Source organism: Polyodon spathula, chromosome 18 (assembly GCF_017654505.1).
Source record: "Polyodon spathula isolate WHYD16114869_AA chromosome 18, ASM1765450v1, whole genome shotgun sequence".
In the NCBI taxonomy this organism is placed as follows: domain Eukaryota; kingdom Metazoa; phylum Chordata; class Actinopteri; order Acipenseriformes; family Polyodontidae; genus Polyodon; species Polyodon spathula.
Genome location: NC_054551.1, coordinates 4694203 through 4714463, shown reverse-complemented (window position 1 = coordinate 4714463; position 20261 = coordinate 4694203). Strand labels below are relative to the sequence as shown.

At 38.1% G+C, this 20261-nt stretch overlaps 1 protein-coding gene across 3 annotated transcripts in view; it reads left to right on the top strand.

Moving 5' to 3' along the window:
* Positions 1-20261, top strand: part of LOC121331034 (protein kinase C beta type-like) — a 98685-nt gene that overhangs the window by 18286 nt on the left and 60138 nt on the right. For all 3 annotated transcript variants that reach the window (XM_041278141.1, XM_041278142.1, XM_041278140.1), the window contains exon 3: positions 12887-12969. In XM_041278141.1, the coding sequence (XP_041134075.1) occupies positions 12887-12969 (83 nt within the window). The remainder of the gene's footprint in view (positions 1-12886; positions 12970-20261) is intronic.

The following is a 20261-nucleotide window of genomic DNA, read 5'->3' as shown; positions in this document are numbered from 1 at the left end:
TTAATCTCGTTTGATTGAGTATGGGAGAGGGGGTGGTGGAAGCAGCTATTTAAAATACAGTGGAAATAATAAATGCATGAAGTATCAGAATACATTAGCAACCCTTGTCATTAAAATGTTCCAGCCGGTGTACTTCATTTTTTCTTTTTTTTTTAGCATGATCTAACATTCTGTGAAAATCACTGCTCTCCATGACTGAGTTTCAATGTTCTTAATAATAATAATAATAATAATAATAATAATAATAATAATAATAATCATTTATATAAAGCACCTTTCATGACAAGTCATCACAAAGCTCTGTACATAAAAACACATCAGGTTGCAGGATCTCTGTTTCTAAGACACAGAGCCCAGCTAAATCTATAGAAATTAGAAACCATTAATTTGTCAAGTGGGCTTATATCAAATTCAATTCACATGCATTTAGCAGATGACACAAATTAAGATAGAACTTGTAAGATTATCTAATTCATAAGACACGGTGGAAAATCACGGCTGTGTTTTTAAACTGATTCTTCATGTCTCAGTTTGATTTGATTTTCTTATGGTACAGTATCCTTAAATAAATGGATTGTAGCTTTTTCTTTCCTTCTGTGTTCACATTATCCTGTGCAATCAAACTCTTAATCGGGCTCACAAAGCCATACAGTGTATACAGCTCTTTAATTACATTGATTCCTTTAGGTAGTCAGTAAGGTGGTGGTCTGTTGGGCAGAAAGGACAATGGATTGATTCCTCTCACCTCTGAGAACATTTAAGAAGCATGTTTTGTTAACATCTGTTCTGTTATGTTACACGTTTGTTGGCAAGAGATTTCAGCCTAACGTCGTGCCTAAATTTGTCACAGTTTTATTTCGATGGCTGTAAGGGAACAAAGTTGTGCCTGTAGGGCTGCAACTTATCTACTGCATTCAACCCCCCAGGTGGGGGGGGAGGGGTCCACCCCCCCTCCCCAGCCCCCCCTTGGGCAAACTGTACTAAAATAATATGACTCATTTATCCAAGTGGGTTCTAGCACTAGAATATAATCATCTTGTATCGCAACAAAGGCTTGCTTCCAGCCTGTTTTTAATGAGCAATATATTTCTTTCAATTGTAAAGCTCTGCAACAGTTTTTTTTTTCTTCTTAAATTCAATGTAAAGGCAAGCTTGTGAAAAGTTACTGATAATAGTTAGGAATGTTGTCAGATCCTTGCTTATTTTGCATACGCTGTATGTTTGCTTCCTCCCTTTACACTGTAAATCTATCCATTCGGTTTGTTTTATTTAAACAATTTAGTTTGATCAATTTAATATTAAACCACTCTTGTATAAAGTGGGCTATCCCAGCCCGTATTGTCCTTTTGTCAGTGTGAATTGTGTTTGCTTTGTGACGCTCTTACTAGGAAGCTGGCATGGCAGTGCCTGGTGTTTAATTGCATGGTGTGATTTGAAGCAGGTCAGAGAATGGCAATTGTTGACACTTCCAATAAGACCAGCAATGATGCCATCTGCCTCCCACCTCTCCTTTACATTTTCACAAAGGCTTAGTTTTGATTGGCTGTCGGCATTGTTGACTTTTCTGACAGCACAAGCTTTCATGCTTCAGACAGGCACTGTATGGCTGCATCAGGTCAAATTCAATAAGAAAATCTCCTTGCTAGTCACAATGCATTTATTTTATTTTATAGAACTGATTGAAGCCTAACTTTTCTGTGAACTTTACTCCAGAACCCTTTGAGGCTTTGGTCTCAATGGATAAATCTGGTTAAGTAGTAAGTGGCCTATTCCTCGGTTTTACTGTACAGCCTAGATTTAGTATGGTAATTTTAAGATTATAGCAGGCACCCTTTTGCAAATGTTAGAATTGCTGTGTGCTATATAGGGTGTGCAGTATACTGTGCTACAGTGTTTTCTGTAATATACAGCAATACACAAACAGTGCAAGCCAAGGCTGGATTGTAATTCACACTATATATACACAGGCTTGTTTCACTATAATTAGTATGGTAATCCTATACTTTAAAGTACAGTATATTGAGTAGATCTCTATTTCTTGTCATGGTTCTGCAAAGTGTTAGAAAAACAGATTTGCATTGACATACTGACAAGTGACTTGTTTTGGTCCGAATCACAATAGAACAACATGGAAATCATTAGAGTGCCAATACAAGACATGCAGAGATCGGAGCCAAGCACCACATTTATGTTCAACAAAATACAGTCAGCTTTAATTAGGGTCAATCAGCATGTTTTCAGCTCTTGTCTGAGACAGTTGTGAGCAGGGCGCCAGGTTTTGTGCAGTAGACCTTGGTTTCTTGGGGCACTGTCACATACTCTTCGTTTCGCTCAGTCTTTACATTTTTCAGTGCATTGATACAGCTGTTACATTCTTAATTGACGGCAAGTGTGCTAAACTTTTATGCCACTTTCTGTCAAACTCGTTGGTAAGTTTTGATGGATGTCAGCAATATGACCTCAGATTTTTTTTAACCTTTTCAATCAGATCATGTTTGTTTTATTTTTTATTTAAGTAAAGGACTAAAATTACACACGTCCTTTTCAGGTTACTTTTTGACTGACACAGAATTTTTTTTTTTCCCAGCGCAAACGTAAAACCACAAACACCTAAAAGCCACAAGACACGCTGTAATGTAAAGCAAAGCATTTGTAATTCATATTGTATTTCACAAGGGAGACGATCATTAGGACAACGAAAAGAGGTTTATTTCTCCTTCTGCAATAGAATTCTAACTTTTTACAAACTTTGTTAATGTATTTGTATTCCTTGCCTTGTTTTTTTTTCATGTGCTTCTGTCTAAAAGCGTCACTTCCTCTTGATAATGACTGTTTCTTCTCTCAATTATCTTCATATAGACTCCATACGGTCAAGTTTATTTTTATATTTAATCCCTTTAGCACCACAGGACTCAACTGCAAGTTGACATTGCATCCTGTCCTATGGAGAGGAAATAAAACACGATGTAAAACAAGGAAACATTTTAGCTGGTTCAACTTTTTAGAAAAAAAAAAAAAAAAAAAAAATGAAGATAAACTAGATTGGTGAATTCCCCAAATACAGAATAGAAAGATCTGGACACAATTCAGGGATGGAAAAAGAGACTCCAATAGCATTGCCCTTTTGATCCATTCCTGGTTTTACTATGAGTTTAATAAGATACACCTGAGCTTACTGTGGCTAATCAAGCTCCTGGTAAAATCTGGAATGGGTGAAACTGCTATGGATGGAATTTGACATGGTGAGGAGGCGGAGCACAGGGTAAGCACAGGGTAAAAGGAGTCAAAAGTGAATATGCTCAACAGTATAAAAATTCTAGTATGCTGAAAGTGAAATGTTTTTTTTATTTTTTTATTTTGTATTATTAGTTTGGAGCTACCCAGGAAAGCTCTGGTCATTTAATCTAAGATGGCATAGTAGGCTGGGGTTTCACTGGATGCATGCTTGGTCCAGCTACTTGTGCTCTCCTGTAATCTGGTGATTATATTTGTTTAGGTGGACTTCATATCATATCGTATCAATTGAAATGTTCCCTGTTTGTCTTTCTGCCTGTTTTTTCTTTTTTCTGTATGATTCTGCAAGGACAAATTATAGGAATTATCTGCAATGTTTTACACATGTTAACACACTGCCCCCCACGTGATTCTATGGGCCATGTGGATTTCAGAATTTGCTGCAGGCTTCTCTAAAGGAACTGGAGACATTAATCATGGAGGAGTTGTCGCACAGTCTTTCGAGAACACTTTACATGCCTTGGAGACCTGTCACGTTGAGCAAGTGGCAGTCTAGCTAGTACTCCTGTTGAGAACTTGGCCTACCCCTTCCTCTCTTCCTCCTCCTCCTCCTCCTTCGGTACCCACAGTAACCGCACTGTATCTAATATGGAGCCAAACTGAAGCAGCCATAAGCAAATGCAGTTTCCTTCAGACCTCTTGCTGTAAGAACTGTATGAAGTTTTCAGTCAACTTTTGCTCTTTATTCAGGTTTGTTTATTTTCTTATGGATTTAAATGTACAAGCTGACACACTAAACTGACATAAAAATGCTGAGGGCAAGTATTACTTGCATTTATTACTGTTTCGTTTCAGTTCAGGTGTACTAATTCTGTTTTATATGCTGCATTTCGATTATCGTAAAAGCAGACTCGGCTGTTTTAATTTTGGACTTAAAAAAGAAAGTACAGAAAAGAAGTCAAGTACAGTTATTCAGTTATTTTAATCCTGTAGTACAACACATTTTGTCCCTGAATGAGGAATTATAATACATTTCCGGACCTGAGCTTGCATTAAAAAAGAAAAGAAAAAGATTATTGAAATACAGGTGCCCACTATACTCCATTAAACTTTCTTCTTAGGTTTCAACATGCAATACAGTAACTGCTTTTCAGCAACACCCCGAAATGATTGTAAAGCACATTGGCAGCCCGGCTTAGAGAGAATTGCAGACATATTTCAAGTCATGAACCAGTGTCACAAACAGTCACCAGGAAGAAGAAAAGAAAAGAAAAAAAAGCTTTTTACCGTTATCTTGTTTGTTTTGTTCTTAAAATATTTTCCAAGTTATTACCCCTGGTAATCAGTCAGCTCAGCAGACACAGACAACCTTAATTAAACTGTTCTAAATATTTACTGTACTGGTAAAATGGTATTCGTGTGATACGAACGAGGGCTGCTGAGTGGTTCCTATTAATCGGAGCTGGGGTGCTCTAATTCAAACTGGCTAATAGGTGTGCATCTATCAGGGGTACTGAAAGGGTGAATAATAATGGAATAAGGGTGATATCGCTCTCTCTCTCTCTCTCTCTCTCTCTCTCTCTCTCTCTCTCTCTCTCTCTCTCTCTCTCTCTGCCTCTGCCGGCAGCTGTGGTAATGTACAGCCTGTCCTGAGACGTGAAATGATCTGATTCAATGTGAAGGCCATCTCATAGAAGTGTGTCCATTTTTATTTCACCTGTTCTGGAAGATTTTGAAAATATGAATGGAAACCTGCTCATATCATCTGTGCAGCTTCATAATCTTAGACTTGACTGCTTGAAGTTTTTTTTTTTTTTTTTTTTTTTCAAGCATCATTTAAAAAGCAGCACTACAATACCAGTCATACTGATGCAAATTAACATTGGCAAGAGAATCCATATTCAAGATCTTTAATTCTTTTACTAGACCTGTTAGTTTATTCATTTTGTGGGGCCATCACAGGCACAGGTCAATAGTGCCAGCACTAATACAAAGAGAGACCTAAGTAGACCATACTCAATAACAGTCTATTGCTGCTGTACAATCAAATTTTGCCAAGTGGAAACTTGAATTCAGCCACTTTCCTGAGGCTCTATGTAAATGTAGAAACTCTGCTGCTGTATTGCTGTATAAGTCTGGGGTGGTGCGTGATTGATAGCCATCAGATCAGAAGTGTTCCCTCGGATCTATGGCAACAGATATTATATAGCTATAGAATTATGCAAAATGGACCCATGATTCACATTTAACCAGCATTGGTATTTATAGCTCTCTCTTTATTCCTGTTTTTTTTTTTTATTCTGAAATCATATAACACAGGGATGGACAGACTCCTATTGCATAGCAGTTTCACCCATTCCAGGTTTTACTGTAAGCTTGGTTAGCCACAGGTAACAGGCTCAGGTGTTTCTTATTAAACTCACAGTAAAACCAGGAATGGATCAAATTGCTATACAGTGGGAGTCATATTTTCATCCTTGTATCAGACTTAAAGTGGCGTTAAATGATTTTAATAAAATCTCTTTTAGTTAACAATCTGCTTCAAGACTCCCAGGAAACACTTTTCATAAGCAGGTGGAAATGTTCTAGTGTTGGTTTAAGTGCAGTATTATTTAGGGTGTTTTTTTTCTGCTGGGAAAACTACTTTGAAGCTTTGAAAACTAATATTGACCGGCCTTTCATTTCTAATTGCCTTGAGCAGAGGTCAGTGTAAATACCAAGTCATTTGTTCTACACTATGTGAGTTTACTGCAGTATGTGTCCAGTTCATAGATTAAGTGGATAGAGCTAGGGATGGAGCCTTTTTGGAATATTGACATATGGTAAGAGAGCAAGCAATCTTGTAGTGGAAATGCTTGTGGTCGACTGGTGAATTGCATGTCCGCTCCAGGGCACTTGTCCTTTTATAGGACACATGTTCTACAGAGAAAGAGAAATCACTGGAAGGCAAGATCGCTAGACTCCTACTTGACAGAGTGAGGGATGGAGGGAGATGTGTAAATTAAAATACTGTCTGCCCTGATTTTTGCAAACAAAAAAGGGATGTTTTTGGAATGCTAGGGACACCACAGTGGGGGCACAATGTGACAATATTTGTTTTCACAATCTGTTAATATTTGATCATATTTTATAATGACGGTGTATACTGTCTTAGCATCATTCATGCACTCAGGCATTTCAGATTGTGTGAAGGTGAGGTGAATTACAGAATAATGTGCAGTGACTGTTACAGACAGGCAAGCTGCTGTGTTCATAATCACGTGACACCCCTGTATATTGTAAATCCAGTAATGAACACACCAGAACAACAAGGTAAATGTGAAAATAAGAGTGTAGATCTTGGCTGGGTTAGAGAACTGTTAGAGGTGGTGAATCCAAGCTGATTAGTGTTGGACCTGTCAAACCTTTTTTTCTTTTTGTCACCTTTTGTGTCAAAACCCAAGCGGGCTATTCACTGTTAGCAAGCTTGTTGACTTTGACATTTTCCAATGTCACAGTTTGCTGGTTGTACTGACCAAAAACTAATTACATTTTAAACCAATGCCTTTACTCTTTCAGCTCTCCCGCTGCAACATCTCATTCGCAACTCCAAAGACGAAGAACATTTTTCATATGAAAACATTTTCAAGGATATTTCAGAAAAGAATGAGGAAGGAATGAATTAATTACTGTGTAGTTCCAGGCAGCTCATTTATTGCTCAAGTCAAAGCCTCCTGAATCTGTCTCTCTCTCTCTCTCTCTCTCTCTCTCTCTCTCTCTCTCTCTCTCTCTCTCTCTCTCTCTCTCTCTCTCTCTCTCTCTCTCTCTCTCACTCTCACTTTCCCAACTAGTCTCCAGTGTTAATATTATCTTTGCAGTTTCTAAACAGGGAGCTTCACTGCTGAGACCGGGGAGATTAGGTTTCCTAAAATCAGGAGTGTTTGCCATCACTAGCTTCCCTTGAAAGATTTATGAAGGTTGAAGGCTCAACAGTTCTGGAGCTCTTCAGACTTGGGAGATTAACTCTGGGGGACAAACCAGGAACAGAGGCAGTTTTTGGATGAGCATCCAGTGGTCATGGGCACATTTTGTGTTCCTTGCAAAATAATTTAAATAGTCTTTTTTTTCCCAAAAAATGTTAAATAAAATAATCTTAAAACTGCGGATTCATCAAATGGAACAAAAGTAGAGATTGCGATCACCAGGGTAGAAGATTATAAAGACTTTAGTTCCTTGACTGCGTCATCAGTATTGCAGCATCGAGATTACACTACGTCCACTGCTTTGAGCTTCACTGACCTACAGGTTGTTGGTTTAATTCCCCCATCACCCAGAATCCTATGTCCTTCTATTGCACGATGGCATGGTATGTATGTACAATGATATATAAAAATACAGGGGTGCTTTATGGATTTGCCTGTACTTCCCTTTGACGCCCAAAGAACAGCAGTCGGTGAATGGGCCCGTTCTACAGCTGATCGCTTGTATCCATTTCAAGAGTATTCATGTAACACTATTAAGACAATCTGAAGCGAAGTCTTTTCGGGCAGAAGTCTTGTGTTACCTGTGTTCATCATTCAAAAAAAGTACAAAAGGTCTCTGAGGTTAATTTTACTGCCAAGCTAAAGTATACAAGTAGAACAATAAGACTCCTCAAGGGTCAAAGCTGGCAACTCTTAATGAATGCGGTGTTTGTAGAAGAAGTTGTGAACATTGTGTATCTGTTTTCTGTGATTCACAATAGAAAAATGTTTAAAAAAGGATTCCTGCTAGATCCAAGGACCAGGTGAAAGAAAGCAGAAAGAGTTTGCAATTAACCTTGTTAAGAAATTTCTTCTCTGAGTGGCATCAATTGTCTTTCTTCCCACATGACAGAAATTGTTCTTCACTGCAAACCTTTTATAATTTTTAATCTTTAAACAATAATTCATTTTTATTTTAATCGCAAGTGGATTTGAAGGAAGAAAAAAAAAAAAACTTTTTTCTTTTGTTGCCATGCAGATTATAATTCAGTTACCATTTTGCAGTGCAGAGTGTGTTTAGGTAGTTGGGGACATTAGCTGAAAGCAAGGTAAATAATGAAATTCTATAGTATACCTATTAGTTTCTGTTGCTTTGTCTGAGGTGACATTATAGGCCTATTTTTCGACACAACCTGGAACTGTACTCCAGTACAGGACTGTTGAATAACCTGTTTTTCTTTTAATATTTAAAAATGATATTATTGTGCGGGGTGGGGGGTGGGGGTGGGGGGGTAATATATCTATATATCTCGGATTCTGCTGAGCCAACGCCCAGAGCTCGTAAAGTTGTCGCTAAGGCATAAGTGGGGCGAAATTACAGGTGTAGGCTGGTAAAGTTTTTGTGTCTCTAGAGAGGAGCCAGCTATGTTCATGAAGTGTATAAGCAATGTCCAATATTCTTTATTTGCTTGGCACAGATTTGTTGCTTTTGGTTACAGCATTAGAACACAGAGCTCAAAGACACTTGCTCGAAGCACTCTGTGGTAACGATCTCCTAGTTCCAAGACACAACTTAGCTCCCCACAGTTCAGCAGCCACATCGCAGTGCGTAAGGTCTTCCAGTTCAAGCTACAGTAGCGTTAGCTGCGCAGTACAAAACAGAGTACCAACTAATCTTTTTTGCTGTATTAATTCTAACAACTAATAACTTTAAAAAAAGAATCTGAACCGTGCAAGTACTGTAACCTGGCCAAAACAATAGAAAATACATTACGACATTACGCAGGCATTATTGCAGAGGAAGCATTAATCGTTATTGCACAGAGCAACTACCTCTAGGCATTTTTTTTTTTTTTTTTTCATGTAAGCCATGATAAAAAATGGAAATTAATGGTGAAAATGTTACTTTTTGCTAAATCCGGTATATACATAAACACTGTTACCAGACATTTAACCATTCCATCCTATAAAATATTCTTTTAAGGCTTAGCACCCCAAAGAAAGAGGGGTTTTACCATAAACAAACCAAAATAGAATATGAAGGTTCAGTAGCTAGGCTATAATGTCTGCCAGTCTTTAAAGTGTTACTGCACTTTTTAAAACAATTTCTGGAATTCTTTGAAAGCAATCATGTTGTATTTATTCTTTTTCTGCAATTGAGTATTTTAAGCGTTTGTGTGTCTGTGTCTCAAGTGCTACATTTCCCCCTCAAGACATTTAAAACAGAATTTTACACAATGTTGTAAATGACTGTACAGTACTGCATTTGTAGCGAAGTGAAATTTTGTTTTAGTGAAGCGAAACATACTTGTACTGTACCTTTTTTAAAGAGGAAGAGCTCTACCCAGAATAATTTCTGTAAGTGTCTCCATTATCTGGAATTGTCATTGCATTGTATTTTCAGTGCAGTATTTTCCCTTGACACAGTGCAACTGGATGCCTAATTTTTAATGCCATTGTGTCTGGGTGGTAATTCAAGTCTATATTTTCTTGGAACTCCAAGTACCAGGTAGTAATATGATCGTACTTAAGCATGGACAGCAGCCGATTTTGTACCGATACGTTACATATATTGAATGCCGACACATTTCAGTGGTCTGTCTGAACTTCCATTTTTGGCCATGTGATTGCAGCAGTTTCAGGCTGTTGGTTTTGATCCTCTGTTGATGGTTGTAATTGATCAGGTACCTGTACATCTGAGATCTGAGTAGCCCTTAAACTAAATACCATAGAGATATTTAATCTTTAACCCTTTGTCTTGGGTCCGTTTTCATTGACTCTTGATACAGATGGTTAATGCACTGTCGTCTTAAAGCTATGGTGACTGGTTAAGTACTGTAGTGCGTGGCATAGCAGGCACAGTAGTTAAGTGAATAGACATTCACAGACACAGTAGTTGTTGAGTCAGAAGTCATTAGCGCTCAATTTCACCCAAAAAAAGTAGTAGGCTTATCTTTGGGACATTGGTTATTTTCCATTTTCAATGGCTAAGTGTGACAAAAGCATTGACTTATGGAGTACACAGTTGCCCATTATATAAAATCTAAACACTTGAGATGTGACAACTTGATTTCAAGGATATTTCAGATCAGCTGCGGTCTACACTTGCAATGCCATATATCACCCTGTGAAACAGGCTGACCAACCCCGTCTGTAGCAAATGATCTGGTCTGGTACCAGCATGGGTTAATTTTGAACAGAATGCAGTAGCTGGGGCACCACAGTGAGGCTTTAAAGAGTTTGATTCGAAGTTTAGTTTGCTCATTAAAATACATCCCAATTCTCAAAGCCAGAGCCCAATCCTTCTTTTTATCAATCAGTCCAGCCTGTAATAGATTGATTCATAAAAGTAGACACAGACAGGACAAGCTGCTAATGATAATTCCAGTAACAGTCCAAAGTGGATGGAACTCTCTCTCTCAACTATAAGCGTCTAACTGGCACAGGAGTGCTAAGTTTTTGGTTCCCCTTGGAAGCATCCACGCTGACAGGATTTGTGGTCCTGGCGACGTTTTCATAGGCTACGTTTTTCCATGAGCAGCATTTGTCCTATAAATGATAATAATGAATAGGGGAGAGAGATAGAAGGGTATTGTTTTTCAGTATGTTGCCAATGGACTTTTTAATTGAATTGAAGAGACTGTACAGTTAACTTCCGCTCATCTTCCCTCTTATATACGTTCCCGGCAGGGTATCACCAAAGGCTGCTAGGTGTTAACTGCATGTATATTTAATGATTTCATTAATAATGAACTTTTGAAATGGAGCCTCCCAACAGGCGTGCTGAGAAGCTGTAATGTGAAGCTGTGGCAGAGGTTGAACTTTGGAACAAAGCTGGACCCCCAGCTGTCTTCTTGCAATGCAGGACAAAACTGCATCAGGACCATCATTCTAAGGAAGACTTCTGTAATCTAGATTGCTTGGTTCTGCGTTTTGATTTAATTGTAACCTCTAGTCATGTGCAAAATGCACCGACTGGCCAATGAAGGTAGAGAACCCCATAGTCTGCAATGCATGCACACATTTATGTGGTCACGTGATGTACGATATGATCCACTAGACTAAGCCCCTACAGCACAGCCTCAAGGTTATAGGTGGTTTTAGTTGCAGTACTGCAGAAGAAACCATTGCAGAAGTGAACTTGTCATTTGCGATTGACAATTCCAGATACAAAGGAGTTAAACCAGGGGTGGATTGCACTTCGTTTAAATATATCTGAGTCTGTTGTTTTAAGATAAGACTGTATTTGCAAGCATACTGTTCATCTGAATTTTATTTGATGAAAGGGTCAATCCAGTTCAATTACTGTGCTTGCCTTACTTGAACATCACACAGAGCCAGTCGGTGTCTATATCTACTTGCTTTTATTTGAAAAGTGCAGTGCAGTGTATGTAAATAGCCTAGGCTGCTATTGTGAACCTCTCTGTAGTGCAGTCAGACATGTTATTCCCGGGATTAGATCTGTGTTAATATGTTTTGAACCTTTGTCCATGCATTATGTACATGCAAATAACCATAGGTTTAAAGGGGGGAGAGAAAGTAGCCCAACAAGTTATGCACTGAAGGGACTTTTCACACAACATTTTAAAATATATTGGCTTATATATATATATATATATATATATATATATATATATATATATATATATATATATATATATATATATATATATATATATATATATATATATATATATATATATATAATAGGTAGAGATATTATGACCAGCTAATAATGGATTGCAGGCAAGAAACAATCTCTGACCCTGGTCATTAGTAAAGAAGGCCTATAGAATTGTAGTGAAAGTGGTAGGTTAGAGTTACAGTAGGTGGGATTGATCAAGCGCTACAAGCTGTTATTTGAGGAGAGGAAACAAGATTATCATGAAATTAGAAAGATATTATGTTATATTATTATTTATTTTTTGAGTGCTTCCAATTAGACATCAAGCTTTCATGCTCTTGCCTCCTAAAATAGACATATTTTGCCAATGTAGCTTTTAAGATGTTTGGGATTTCTCATTTAGGCTAATCACAGCTTTAGGCTGCATGGGTATAATCATATTTGCCAGTAAAATACATTTCCATTCATTATGTTCCCTAGTCGGAGCTGTGTGATGAGAGGCGCTCACTGGCCCTGCTCTGAGAAATTGCATGCATTTGTACTAAATCACTTGCTCCGGTATACATTCATGCAATAAGCAGAGTGAATATGCAACACTATGTTTCCTGGTTAACTTTGCAATAGCCCTAGGATTGCATTTTTAACTGTGGCACTGTTATCTTCATTGCATCTTTTTAAAAGTTAAAAATGTTCTGAATAACAAAATCAGATGTTAACTGAAGGTAAATCATTGCATACAGTTATCATAGATTTGTTTATTTGGTACATCCCTTTTTCTTTGTTTTAAAGACGCTGTAGGACAACAGAGCCATACAGTATTTCAAGGATTGAGTTTAGTTTATATATTCATGAAAATGTTTCAGACTGTTCTACTGCTTTGTTTTTGAAAGATAATACTGAAAAAGTGTTAGCAATATATAGTAGAATGATATCTGGGGAATTAATGGTAAAGTATGGTGATCAAATTATATACTATCACTATTACTGCTGCTTAAACTGCTTTTTTTTAATGGTCATGATGACGCCATCCTGGGCTGGTGTGAACTGCTGCTGATTTATCTGTGCCTCTTCTCTGTTCTTCTTGCAGTTTGCTGCTTTGTGGTGCACAAACGCTGCCATGAATTTGTCACTTTTTCCTGTCCTGGTGCCGATAAGGGACCAGACTCCGATGTAAGTAAATTCAACTTTTAAGGCCATTGTTATCTCTGTGACCCTTCCTGCTTCCTAATTCCTCTTTGTTTGTTTTTTTTATATCAGTTGGTGCAGGTTTGGAAAATTGACATCACTAAAAGTTGTTTTTGCACATGCAGTTAAGTAAGAATAGCACTGCCGTTTTATATGCATATAATTTGTGTTTAATAGCATCTTTTGTGATAATGCACCCCATCAAGTGTGAACATTTCAGTTCCAGTACAGTTTTTCTGAACATGATGATATTGCTTATGTAAGCGCAGCCATATCTTATCCCCCTCCAGACATTTCTCACTCATTACCTGTCTTCTCTGACCTACCATGTGTGTCCACTACTGCTAGAGCTGCTGTCAACAGTCTGAGCTTGATTACAGTAAATGTACTTTTAATGAGTTCCACTACCACTAGAAAATGACAACTCACCGCTTGACAGAACCTGGCTCTCCATAGAGTATTGTTCTTCCTTGGCCAATTTTAAACTCAAAGAAAGCCATTCTTAAGGTATGGTTTGCTGAGAAAATAAAAGGAATTCATAAAGTTTCCACTGACAGTAGATAGATTCGTGGGTTTGGTATGACAATAAAGAAGATGCATACATCAACAATCAATCTAAAATATAAGGTAAAACATCTAGGAAACTAAGTCAAAAAACCTTGTATTGCCACAGAGATATCTGATACTAAAAGCAAATGTACACTGGTGGTATTTAAAATAAATAGATATCTAGCCTTCATTAAAATGGGTCTAGGAACCTAATCAGCAGAAACAGAACGTTCTATTGCTGCTTATCCGATTCCCCTGCTGACTGTCCATTTCCACTGCAGTAGTTTTTGTCTTTTCTTTAGTTAAAGATGGCTGACACTAAACTGTCCAGTGGATTCTATTATGCAGCTGTCCCAGGGAGCCCAGAGGAGGTGATAATGTGTAATCTATTACAGCTAATAGAATCGGGGGTCTACTGGGAAGGGAGGCTCCAGTCAGGAAACATGACTCTCAGATAATGAAAAGTCATTTTTTTTTTTTTTTTTTCTTTTTTTTTTAACATACCGCAGTGACATTTTCCGTGGGAAAAAATAGAGCCGTACAAGGAAGATTATAAAAGTTCTCCGCATCAGAATTAAACAGGACAGTACCCTCTTGGCTTTTCCCAGAATATTACATTTTGGCACATTTCTGCATTCATATATACTTGAAGGTCACACCACTAAATCAAGAACAGATGATTAAGGTGGTGCCAGTCTCACAAAACTAAGGTTAGCTTCCGACATGTGCAATCATTCTTGGCACCCATTTATTTATTTTCTTTAAGAATTTATGTAGGATTAGAAACTAGCATAACATACATAACACAGTGTTTATTAGATATGTTTATTAAATGCCAAAATATTTTTATATAATCTATATTTCCTTATATTTACATACAGTAGTGAAAAACTTGGTCCATCCTGTCCAGTTTTGTGCCAAACTCGGGCAGTGAAAGACCCTTTGCTTGTGTGCTTGATCCAAAAACAGCTTCAACAACAACGTTAACCCAAGGACCAATGCAGACTCCCAGGAATGACCTTTCATAACAAGATTTATTGGAGAGTGCATCACACTTCACTGTACATCTGCTTTGACTGGATGTCTGTGAATGACAGGGTCATCTTCATAATTCTACAGTATGTGTAGGCAAAGCCCTCGCTGTGTGTGACTGTGTTCATTTTAATTAAACAAAATGTTTCAAGATACTATGGTTAACCGCTACTGAAAATCTGTTGTAACGGATGCCCGTAAGAGCCAGTCTGTACTTTGTGGCGGATGTGCAAGCCTGACATCATCAGACACCCCAGATGTACTGTAATCTATGCCATAGGGTCACGGATGAAAGTAAGACTTCTATTGCATAGCAGTTTCACTCATTCCAGATTAATACGAGCTTGATTAAGCACAGTGAATAGGTAACAAGCTCAGGTGTGTCTTATTAAACTCATAATAAAACCAGGAATGGATCAAACTGCTACGCAGTGGAAGTCTTATTTTCATCCCTGCTTGGGACACTGAAGTTTGAAGAAGATTTTAATATGCAAGAAATGGCCAAAAACGTAGTTGAACATTATTTATTATACAGATGGCGCTACTTTATCGGGATGCCTCGGGAGAAGTAAAAATATCCTGAGTACAACCTTAAGTAACACTTGTTGTTTCTAAATGAAAAGAAAGGATGAAATCACATCACATTATGAGTAAATGTTAATTGCATAATTTAAAATACGACTCCATATTTTATTTTTTTTTTATTCCTAAACAAAATTCATCTCTGTTTTTTTTTTATTTCTACATGAAATGAAATAGAATGTAATCACATCTTATCACAAGGCGAGGCACCTGCGCTGTTGGCACGCCAACTTTCTTTGCAACAGAAGCCTGCGAAACCATAGAAGAGTCCAGCTCTTTCAAGAGTTCAACGTGGTTCATGCAAGTTATGCAAGTCCCAGTGTAATCGTGTACTCACTGCACTGTGGTATGCGACTAGTCTTGCACTGAAAAGCCATCTCAGTTAATTTGAAAATAGCGTATCCCAATTAAGCAATAGCATTGGGAAGAACCGTCTCCTAGAGTTTAAGCAGATATCTCAATTTATCAATATCCTGATTAGGGTGCACAGACCTGTATTTAGAAAGCAAGCACTGATCTAAAGCCTAGAGTTAATCTCACAGAATTGAGCTCATATTCATGATTTGTCACTTTGAATATCAGTGTGATTTATTAACTAGATAATAATTCGTTAGTGTAAAAAATGATCGCAGCCATAATGAACGCAGTGGCCTTTTTCTCAGCAACCGATTATCGCGTCAGACCTCTTACAAATAAATTATCCAGAAGTTTAATTCTGTTACTTTGTGGACTTCTGTAGTTTAGTCCATGAATCATGGATGCTTGAGTCACTGGGCACAGTGAAATATCATCCTAGACTTAAAGGAATATTCTGTGTAATTTTGAGTAACTGTGCCAGTTTAGCGAAATGTTAAACTTCAAAGATGTGCAGCCCATGGGTGCATATTTATACGTCCATCTGCACAAAGTTCTGCCTGGGCCTTGGAGCCTGTATACTTGCCACAATCTATGTGCTATGTGTACCCCTTCACAGATGTATTTATGTAAGTGTTCAATAAACCAAAAGTCTAATAATTCAATCAAAATGGTCTCTAAATATATTGTATACCCATTGAGGGGTGCAGACTCGAATAAAGGACTTGGCAGAGGGCATAGTCATTAATTAATGAATCCATATCCTAGGACACAGTAATTGGCTTCTCCTTAATGTCTAGTTGCTAAATGTAAAGACAATGGCAAACGCCATAATGCATAAAACTGAACTTCAAGACAGCATTGCCCTCCTCATTGTTTTCAAAGGGAATTATTCAGAATCTATTCTGGAAGTGGGTTAATTAAAAAGTCACTTAGGGATTTGGTCCTGTTGACTCCTTTTGACCTCCCCGTATTGTGTAATAACGAAGCCTACATTCACGAAGATGTTACATCTATCTTGAAAGTTGCTTATGTAATTTAGGACAAGATCATTTTAACGGCAGCTTCCCTGAATTAAACGCAAAATAAATCGCCCATGGGGCCTGCAGTAGAAAATAAGAGACAATGTCTTTGTTTTGATTCTGCCAGCTTTTATTGAGTTCATTATTTTGTTCTGGTTGCACCTCGCTTTCATCTTAGTGTCAAGCTCATTAGCAGTCTGCTTGTTATATTGGACATTTGTTGTTCCAGTTAACACTGACTTAATTTATTCTTGATTTTTTATGTATAATTTATGATGTGTTGCATTACCCTTTCTTTCTTTCTTTCTTTCTTTCCCCTTCCTCTTGTTAATTATATTCTGTTGCATTTGTAAATCTGTCTCTTCCAGTTTCCTGCACCGTTCCTGTTTTTTTAAATCTATGTTTTATGCCCCACTGACTATTTATGCTTGTGGATCATTGCTGTCGCGTTACACTCAGCCTGAGCTCCGCAGTGAGCCATTGAAAAATGCCAAATGCCAGCAATGCTAAAATGTTCCAATTCTCTGTTAGCCATATGACTCATTTTCTCAATTGTGAATTGAACTTGTGATGTTTTACTGTTTTTTAGAAAGCAATTATGAATCTGCTGGCTATATCAAAACAAACAAACAAAAAAAAACAAACCGATCCAAAGACAAAAATAGCCTAGCATAATATAATACATTGTCGTCGTCCCACTCCCACCAAAACCATATCGGTGACTCAGAGTTGAAGTATGCAGAGCTGTTATTTTTAAAGTAAATATTTGTGTTGAATTTATTCCTGAGGTCAGAAATGGCAGTTTTAGGATCAACTCCCTACAGCAGTGATTTAAATAGTTTTTATATTCAGACGCCCACTGCTACTTCACATCAGCACAGCAGTAGACTCACAGTGACAGCTCTGTGCATGAAATACACGAGGAAGAAAAGCGTTTGCTCTCGGAGAATGCTCCAGCTTCCAACAGTCAGATTAATCGTGCCGTGTTGGATCAGAAAATTGTTGTTGTCAAACTTGAAACTTTCTAAATGGTTGTCCCTCAGAATAGCATCTCGCAGAAATAAATGCAAGCAATTGATCTGAGTCACTTGGTATAATAAGAGGTGTGTAGGCGGTTTTCTTCTGGGAATCCATGCTTACTGGTCTCAGATGAAGGAGAAGCCTGGTGTTTTTGTCATAGCGGTGCGCTTCTCGTTTAGGAAGGATGGATGAACAGTGCTGACAAGTGCTTTTCAGCAACCTGCAACTCACATCGCCCAACTAATCCCGAATTGGTCTACAAAATGTAAATGCGACAAAATTAATGCTGTGTGTCAGTTGTCTTACCCAATTGGGGGGCTCAATTCTTATGCCTTAGGTCATTTGAAGTTAAGGTACTATTTAGAGTAAGAATTCGGGGATGCAAGTGATCTAAATACAGTGTACTAGCTCCTTCATAATTACAGCTACAGCTCCATTATATAGAACTCATTTTTTCAGCCATCTAAACGGATTACTTCCTGTACAGCAAATGTATATTCAATGCAATGTGATTATCTGGAAATGTAATCTTTGTTGCCAAAAAAGTAATTGAGCCTCTCCTGTATCTGCAGTTCTGTGCTGGAATATTAATTTAATCCCAGCACCACTAGGAATTATTCGGTGGCTTAGTTGTTCTCATTTTGATGCTTATCTGAACCGCACTTTGCTGGAGGTTCAGTTTTCTTGGTTGTCGGAAGACATTACGTTGATCGTAAAAATGAAATTAAAGCCCTAAGTCTCTGCTTTTCACACAGAGAAGTGATGCCCCATTCATTTAGTATGCTGGTATGAACTTGGTTTGTCAGTCTTAACTAAAAAAGCTGCCTGGTTGCTCCTCACTTTGAAACCAGGAGATTAGCCAAAGAAATTGATCAAATGCAGGGGAGCAAAATAAAGAGGGAAAGATCTGTAACCACTAGCCTAGGGAATCATTTTTTTAAAAAAAGAGACAGTGTTGTAATCAAAGTTTGAATTGGATTTTTTTTTTTTTTAATCGCACAAGGAAAACCATTTATCCTTCTGTTTTTGTTTTAAACTTCTGGGGGCCCAGCAGGTCCTTGGGAATAATGGTTTCCAAGTTTAATATAAAAGGGTGCCAAGTACAGTCAGCAGAACAACTGGTTAGAAGACCATTCTGGGATCCATCTTACAGATGCAGAACATACAGTACAATGTTGGTGAATGCTGTATGAATACAGTAGGTGACTAATTCTACCAAGTTCCATGTTAGACCTCGCAAAGTCCAAGGACCATGCACTGCAATACCAAAACAAACCCCTGTGTTAGCAATCTTTTACATTTTTTTTATCCAATGCATTACACCCTGAATGGCATATACACCACTAGTTCAGTAACTAAGAGCTGGCATCGAAGCCTACACTTCTTACAAATCGTAATGTTCCTTTTGAAATGCAGCGTCTCGTTTTACAGCGGGGTCCTGTTTCAATTGGGTTTTGCAACCATTAACTTTACAGATTACAGTACACATGGCCTTCAGTAAAGGACATCTTAATACCAGGAAACCAAACTCCATCTGTTGATTTTTGCAAGGGTTTAAGTCCTCTTCCAGATTTAAACTTCCTTCACTTGTGAACAAATCCACTGTGCAACCCAGCCCACCCACCCTTCTTCACCGATTGATTGACTTGAAAGTAACTGCTATAGCTGAATGGGTCTTGTAGTGACTGACAGAACTCAAGCCCTGCTAATATACGTTAAAAGGGTTGCATCTTGCAAACAGGCACCTTTACTTCATTTGGTTTTCCCTGTGTAAAGCTACTCAGGCATGTCGTTAAGGTGCATTTTGGTTCAGCGCATAATGAGAAAAAAGGGTTAGTGGTTAGTCTTACAATACAAAAAATGTCACATCTACACAAATGAATAGGTGCTCAGTCACCAGGTAGCACAATGCGCTAAAGCTAAATAAAAGGTTAACAATTAACATAGTGCTTCTATGGAGCTCCTGGTTATAAGGCCTGGGGTTACTGCTGGCAGAGACAGCGCAGTTAGACACCAGTCAGGGAAGGCATGGACTCCTTTCTCTGCCCCTGGTGGCCCGCCACACAGCCCTCCTCCACAGCAGTGGAAGAAAGCAGCCTCATTTTCAGCAGCTGGCCCTGTCGGCAGGGGGGCAGCAAGTTGTTGTAATGTCTGTGCCACTCAAACAGATAAGAATGAGTAAGAAGCTCAAATAATGGTGGTTAGAATAAAACTCTTCTTTTTTGTCTTGTTTTTGCTATACTGGTGGAACCTGTGATGAATCTGAAGGTTACTTGATGCTTTTAAATGTGTAGCCATTCAAGCATTTAAGCAACAGTCTGCACTAAGCTGTTACAATGGGTTTTACAAGTCAAGCTACATTTTTAACCTGCTTTCAATTTTAACTGCATTGCTTACCATTTGACATGTGATCAGGATTTTTGCATAGGACACTTCCCCTACCAGGTGCCTCTTCTGTGAATTTGCTGATAGAACACTGGCTAAAGTTGGTGTCGTAGTCAAGCTGGTGCCTTGCAGTCACCTAAGACTTCTGTTGATCTAGCATTTCTCATGCACAACACTGGAACAATCCTCTATCCAGTTTACAATATTGTAGATATGTAGTGTCTTAAGTTATCTTTGTTGGCATTTCCCATCCTTTAATGCAAGGAACGAAATCACTGAGATTATCATTATAGCGAATGAGACTGCCAGATAGTGTTTGTTACATCACACTCT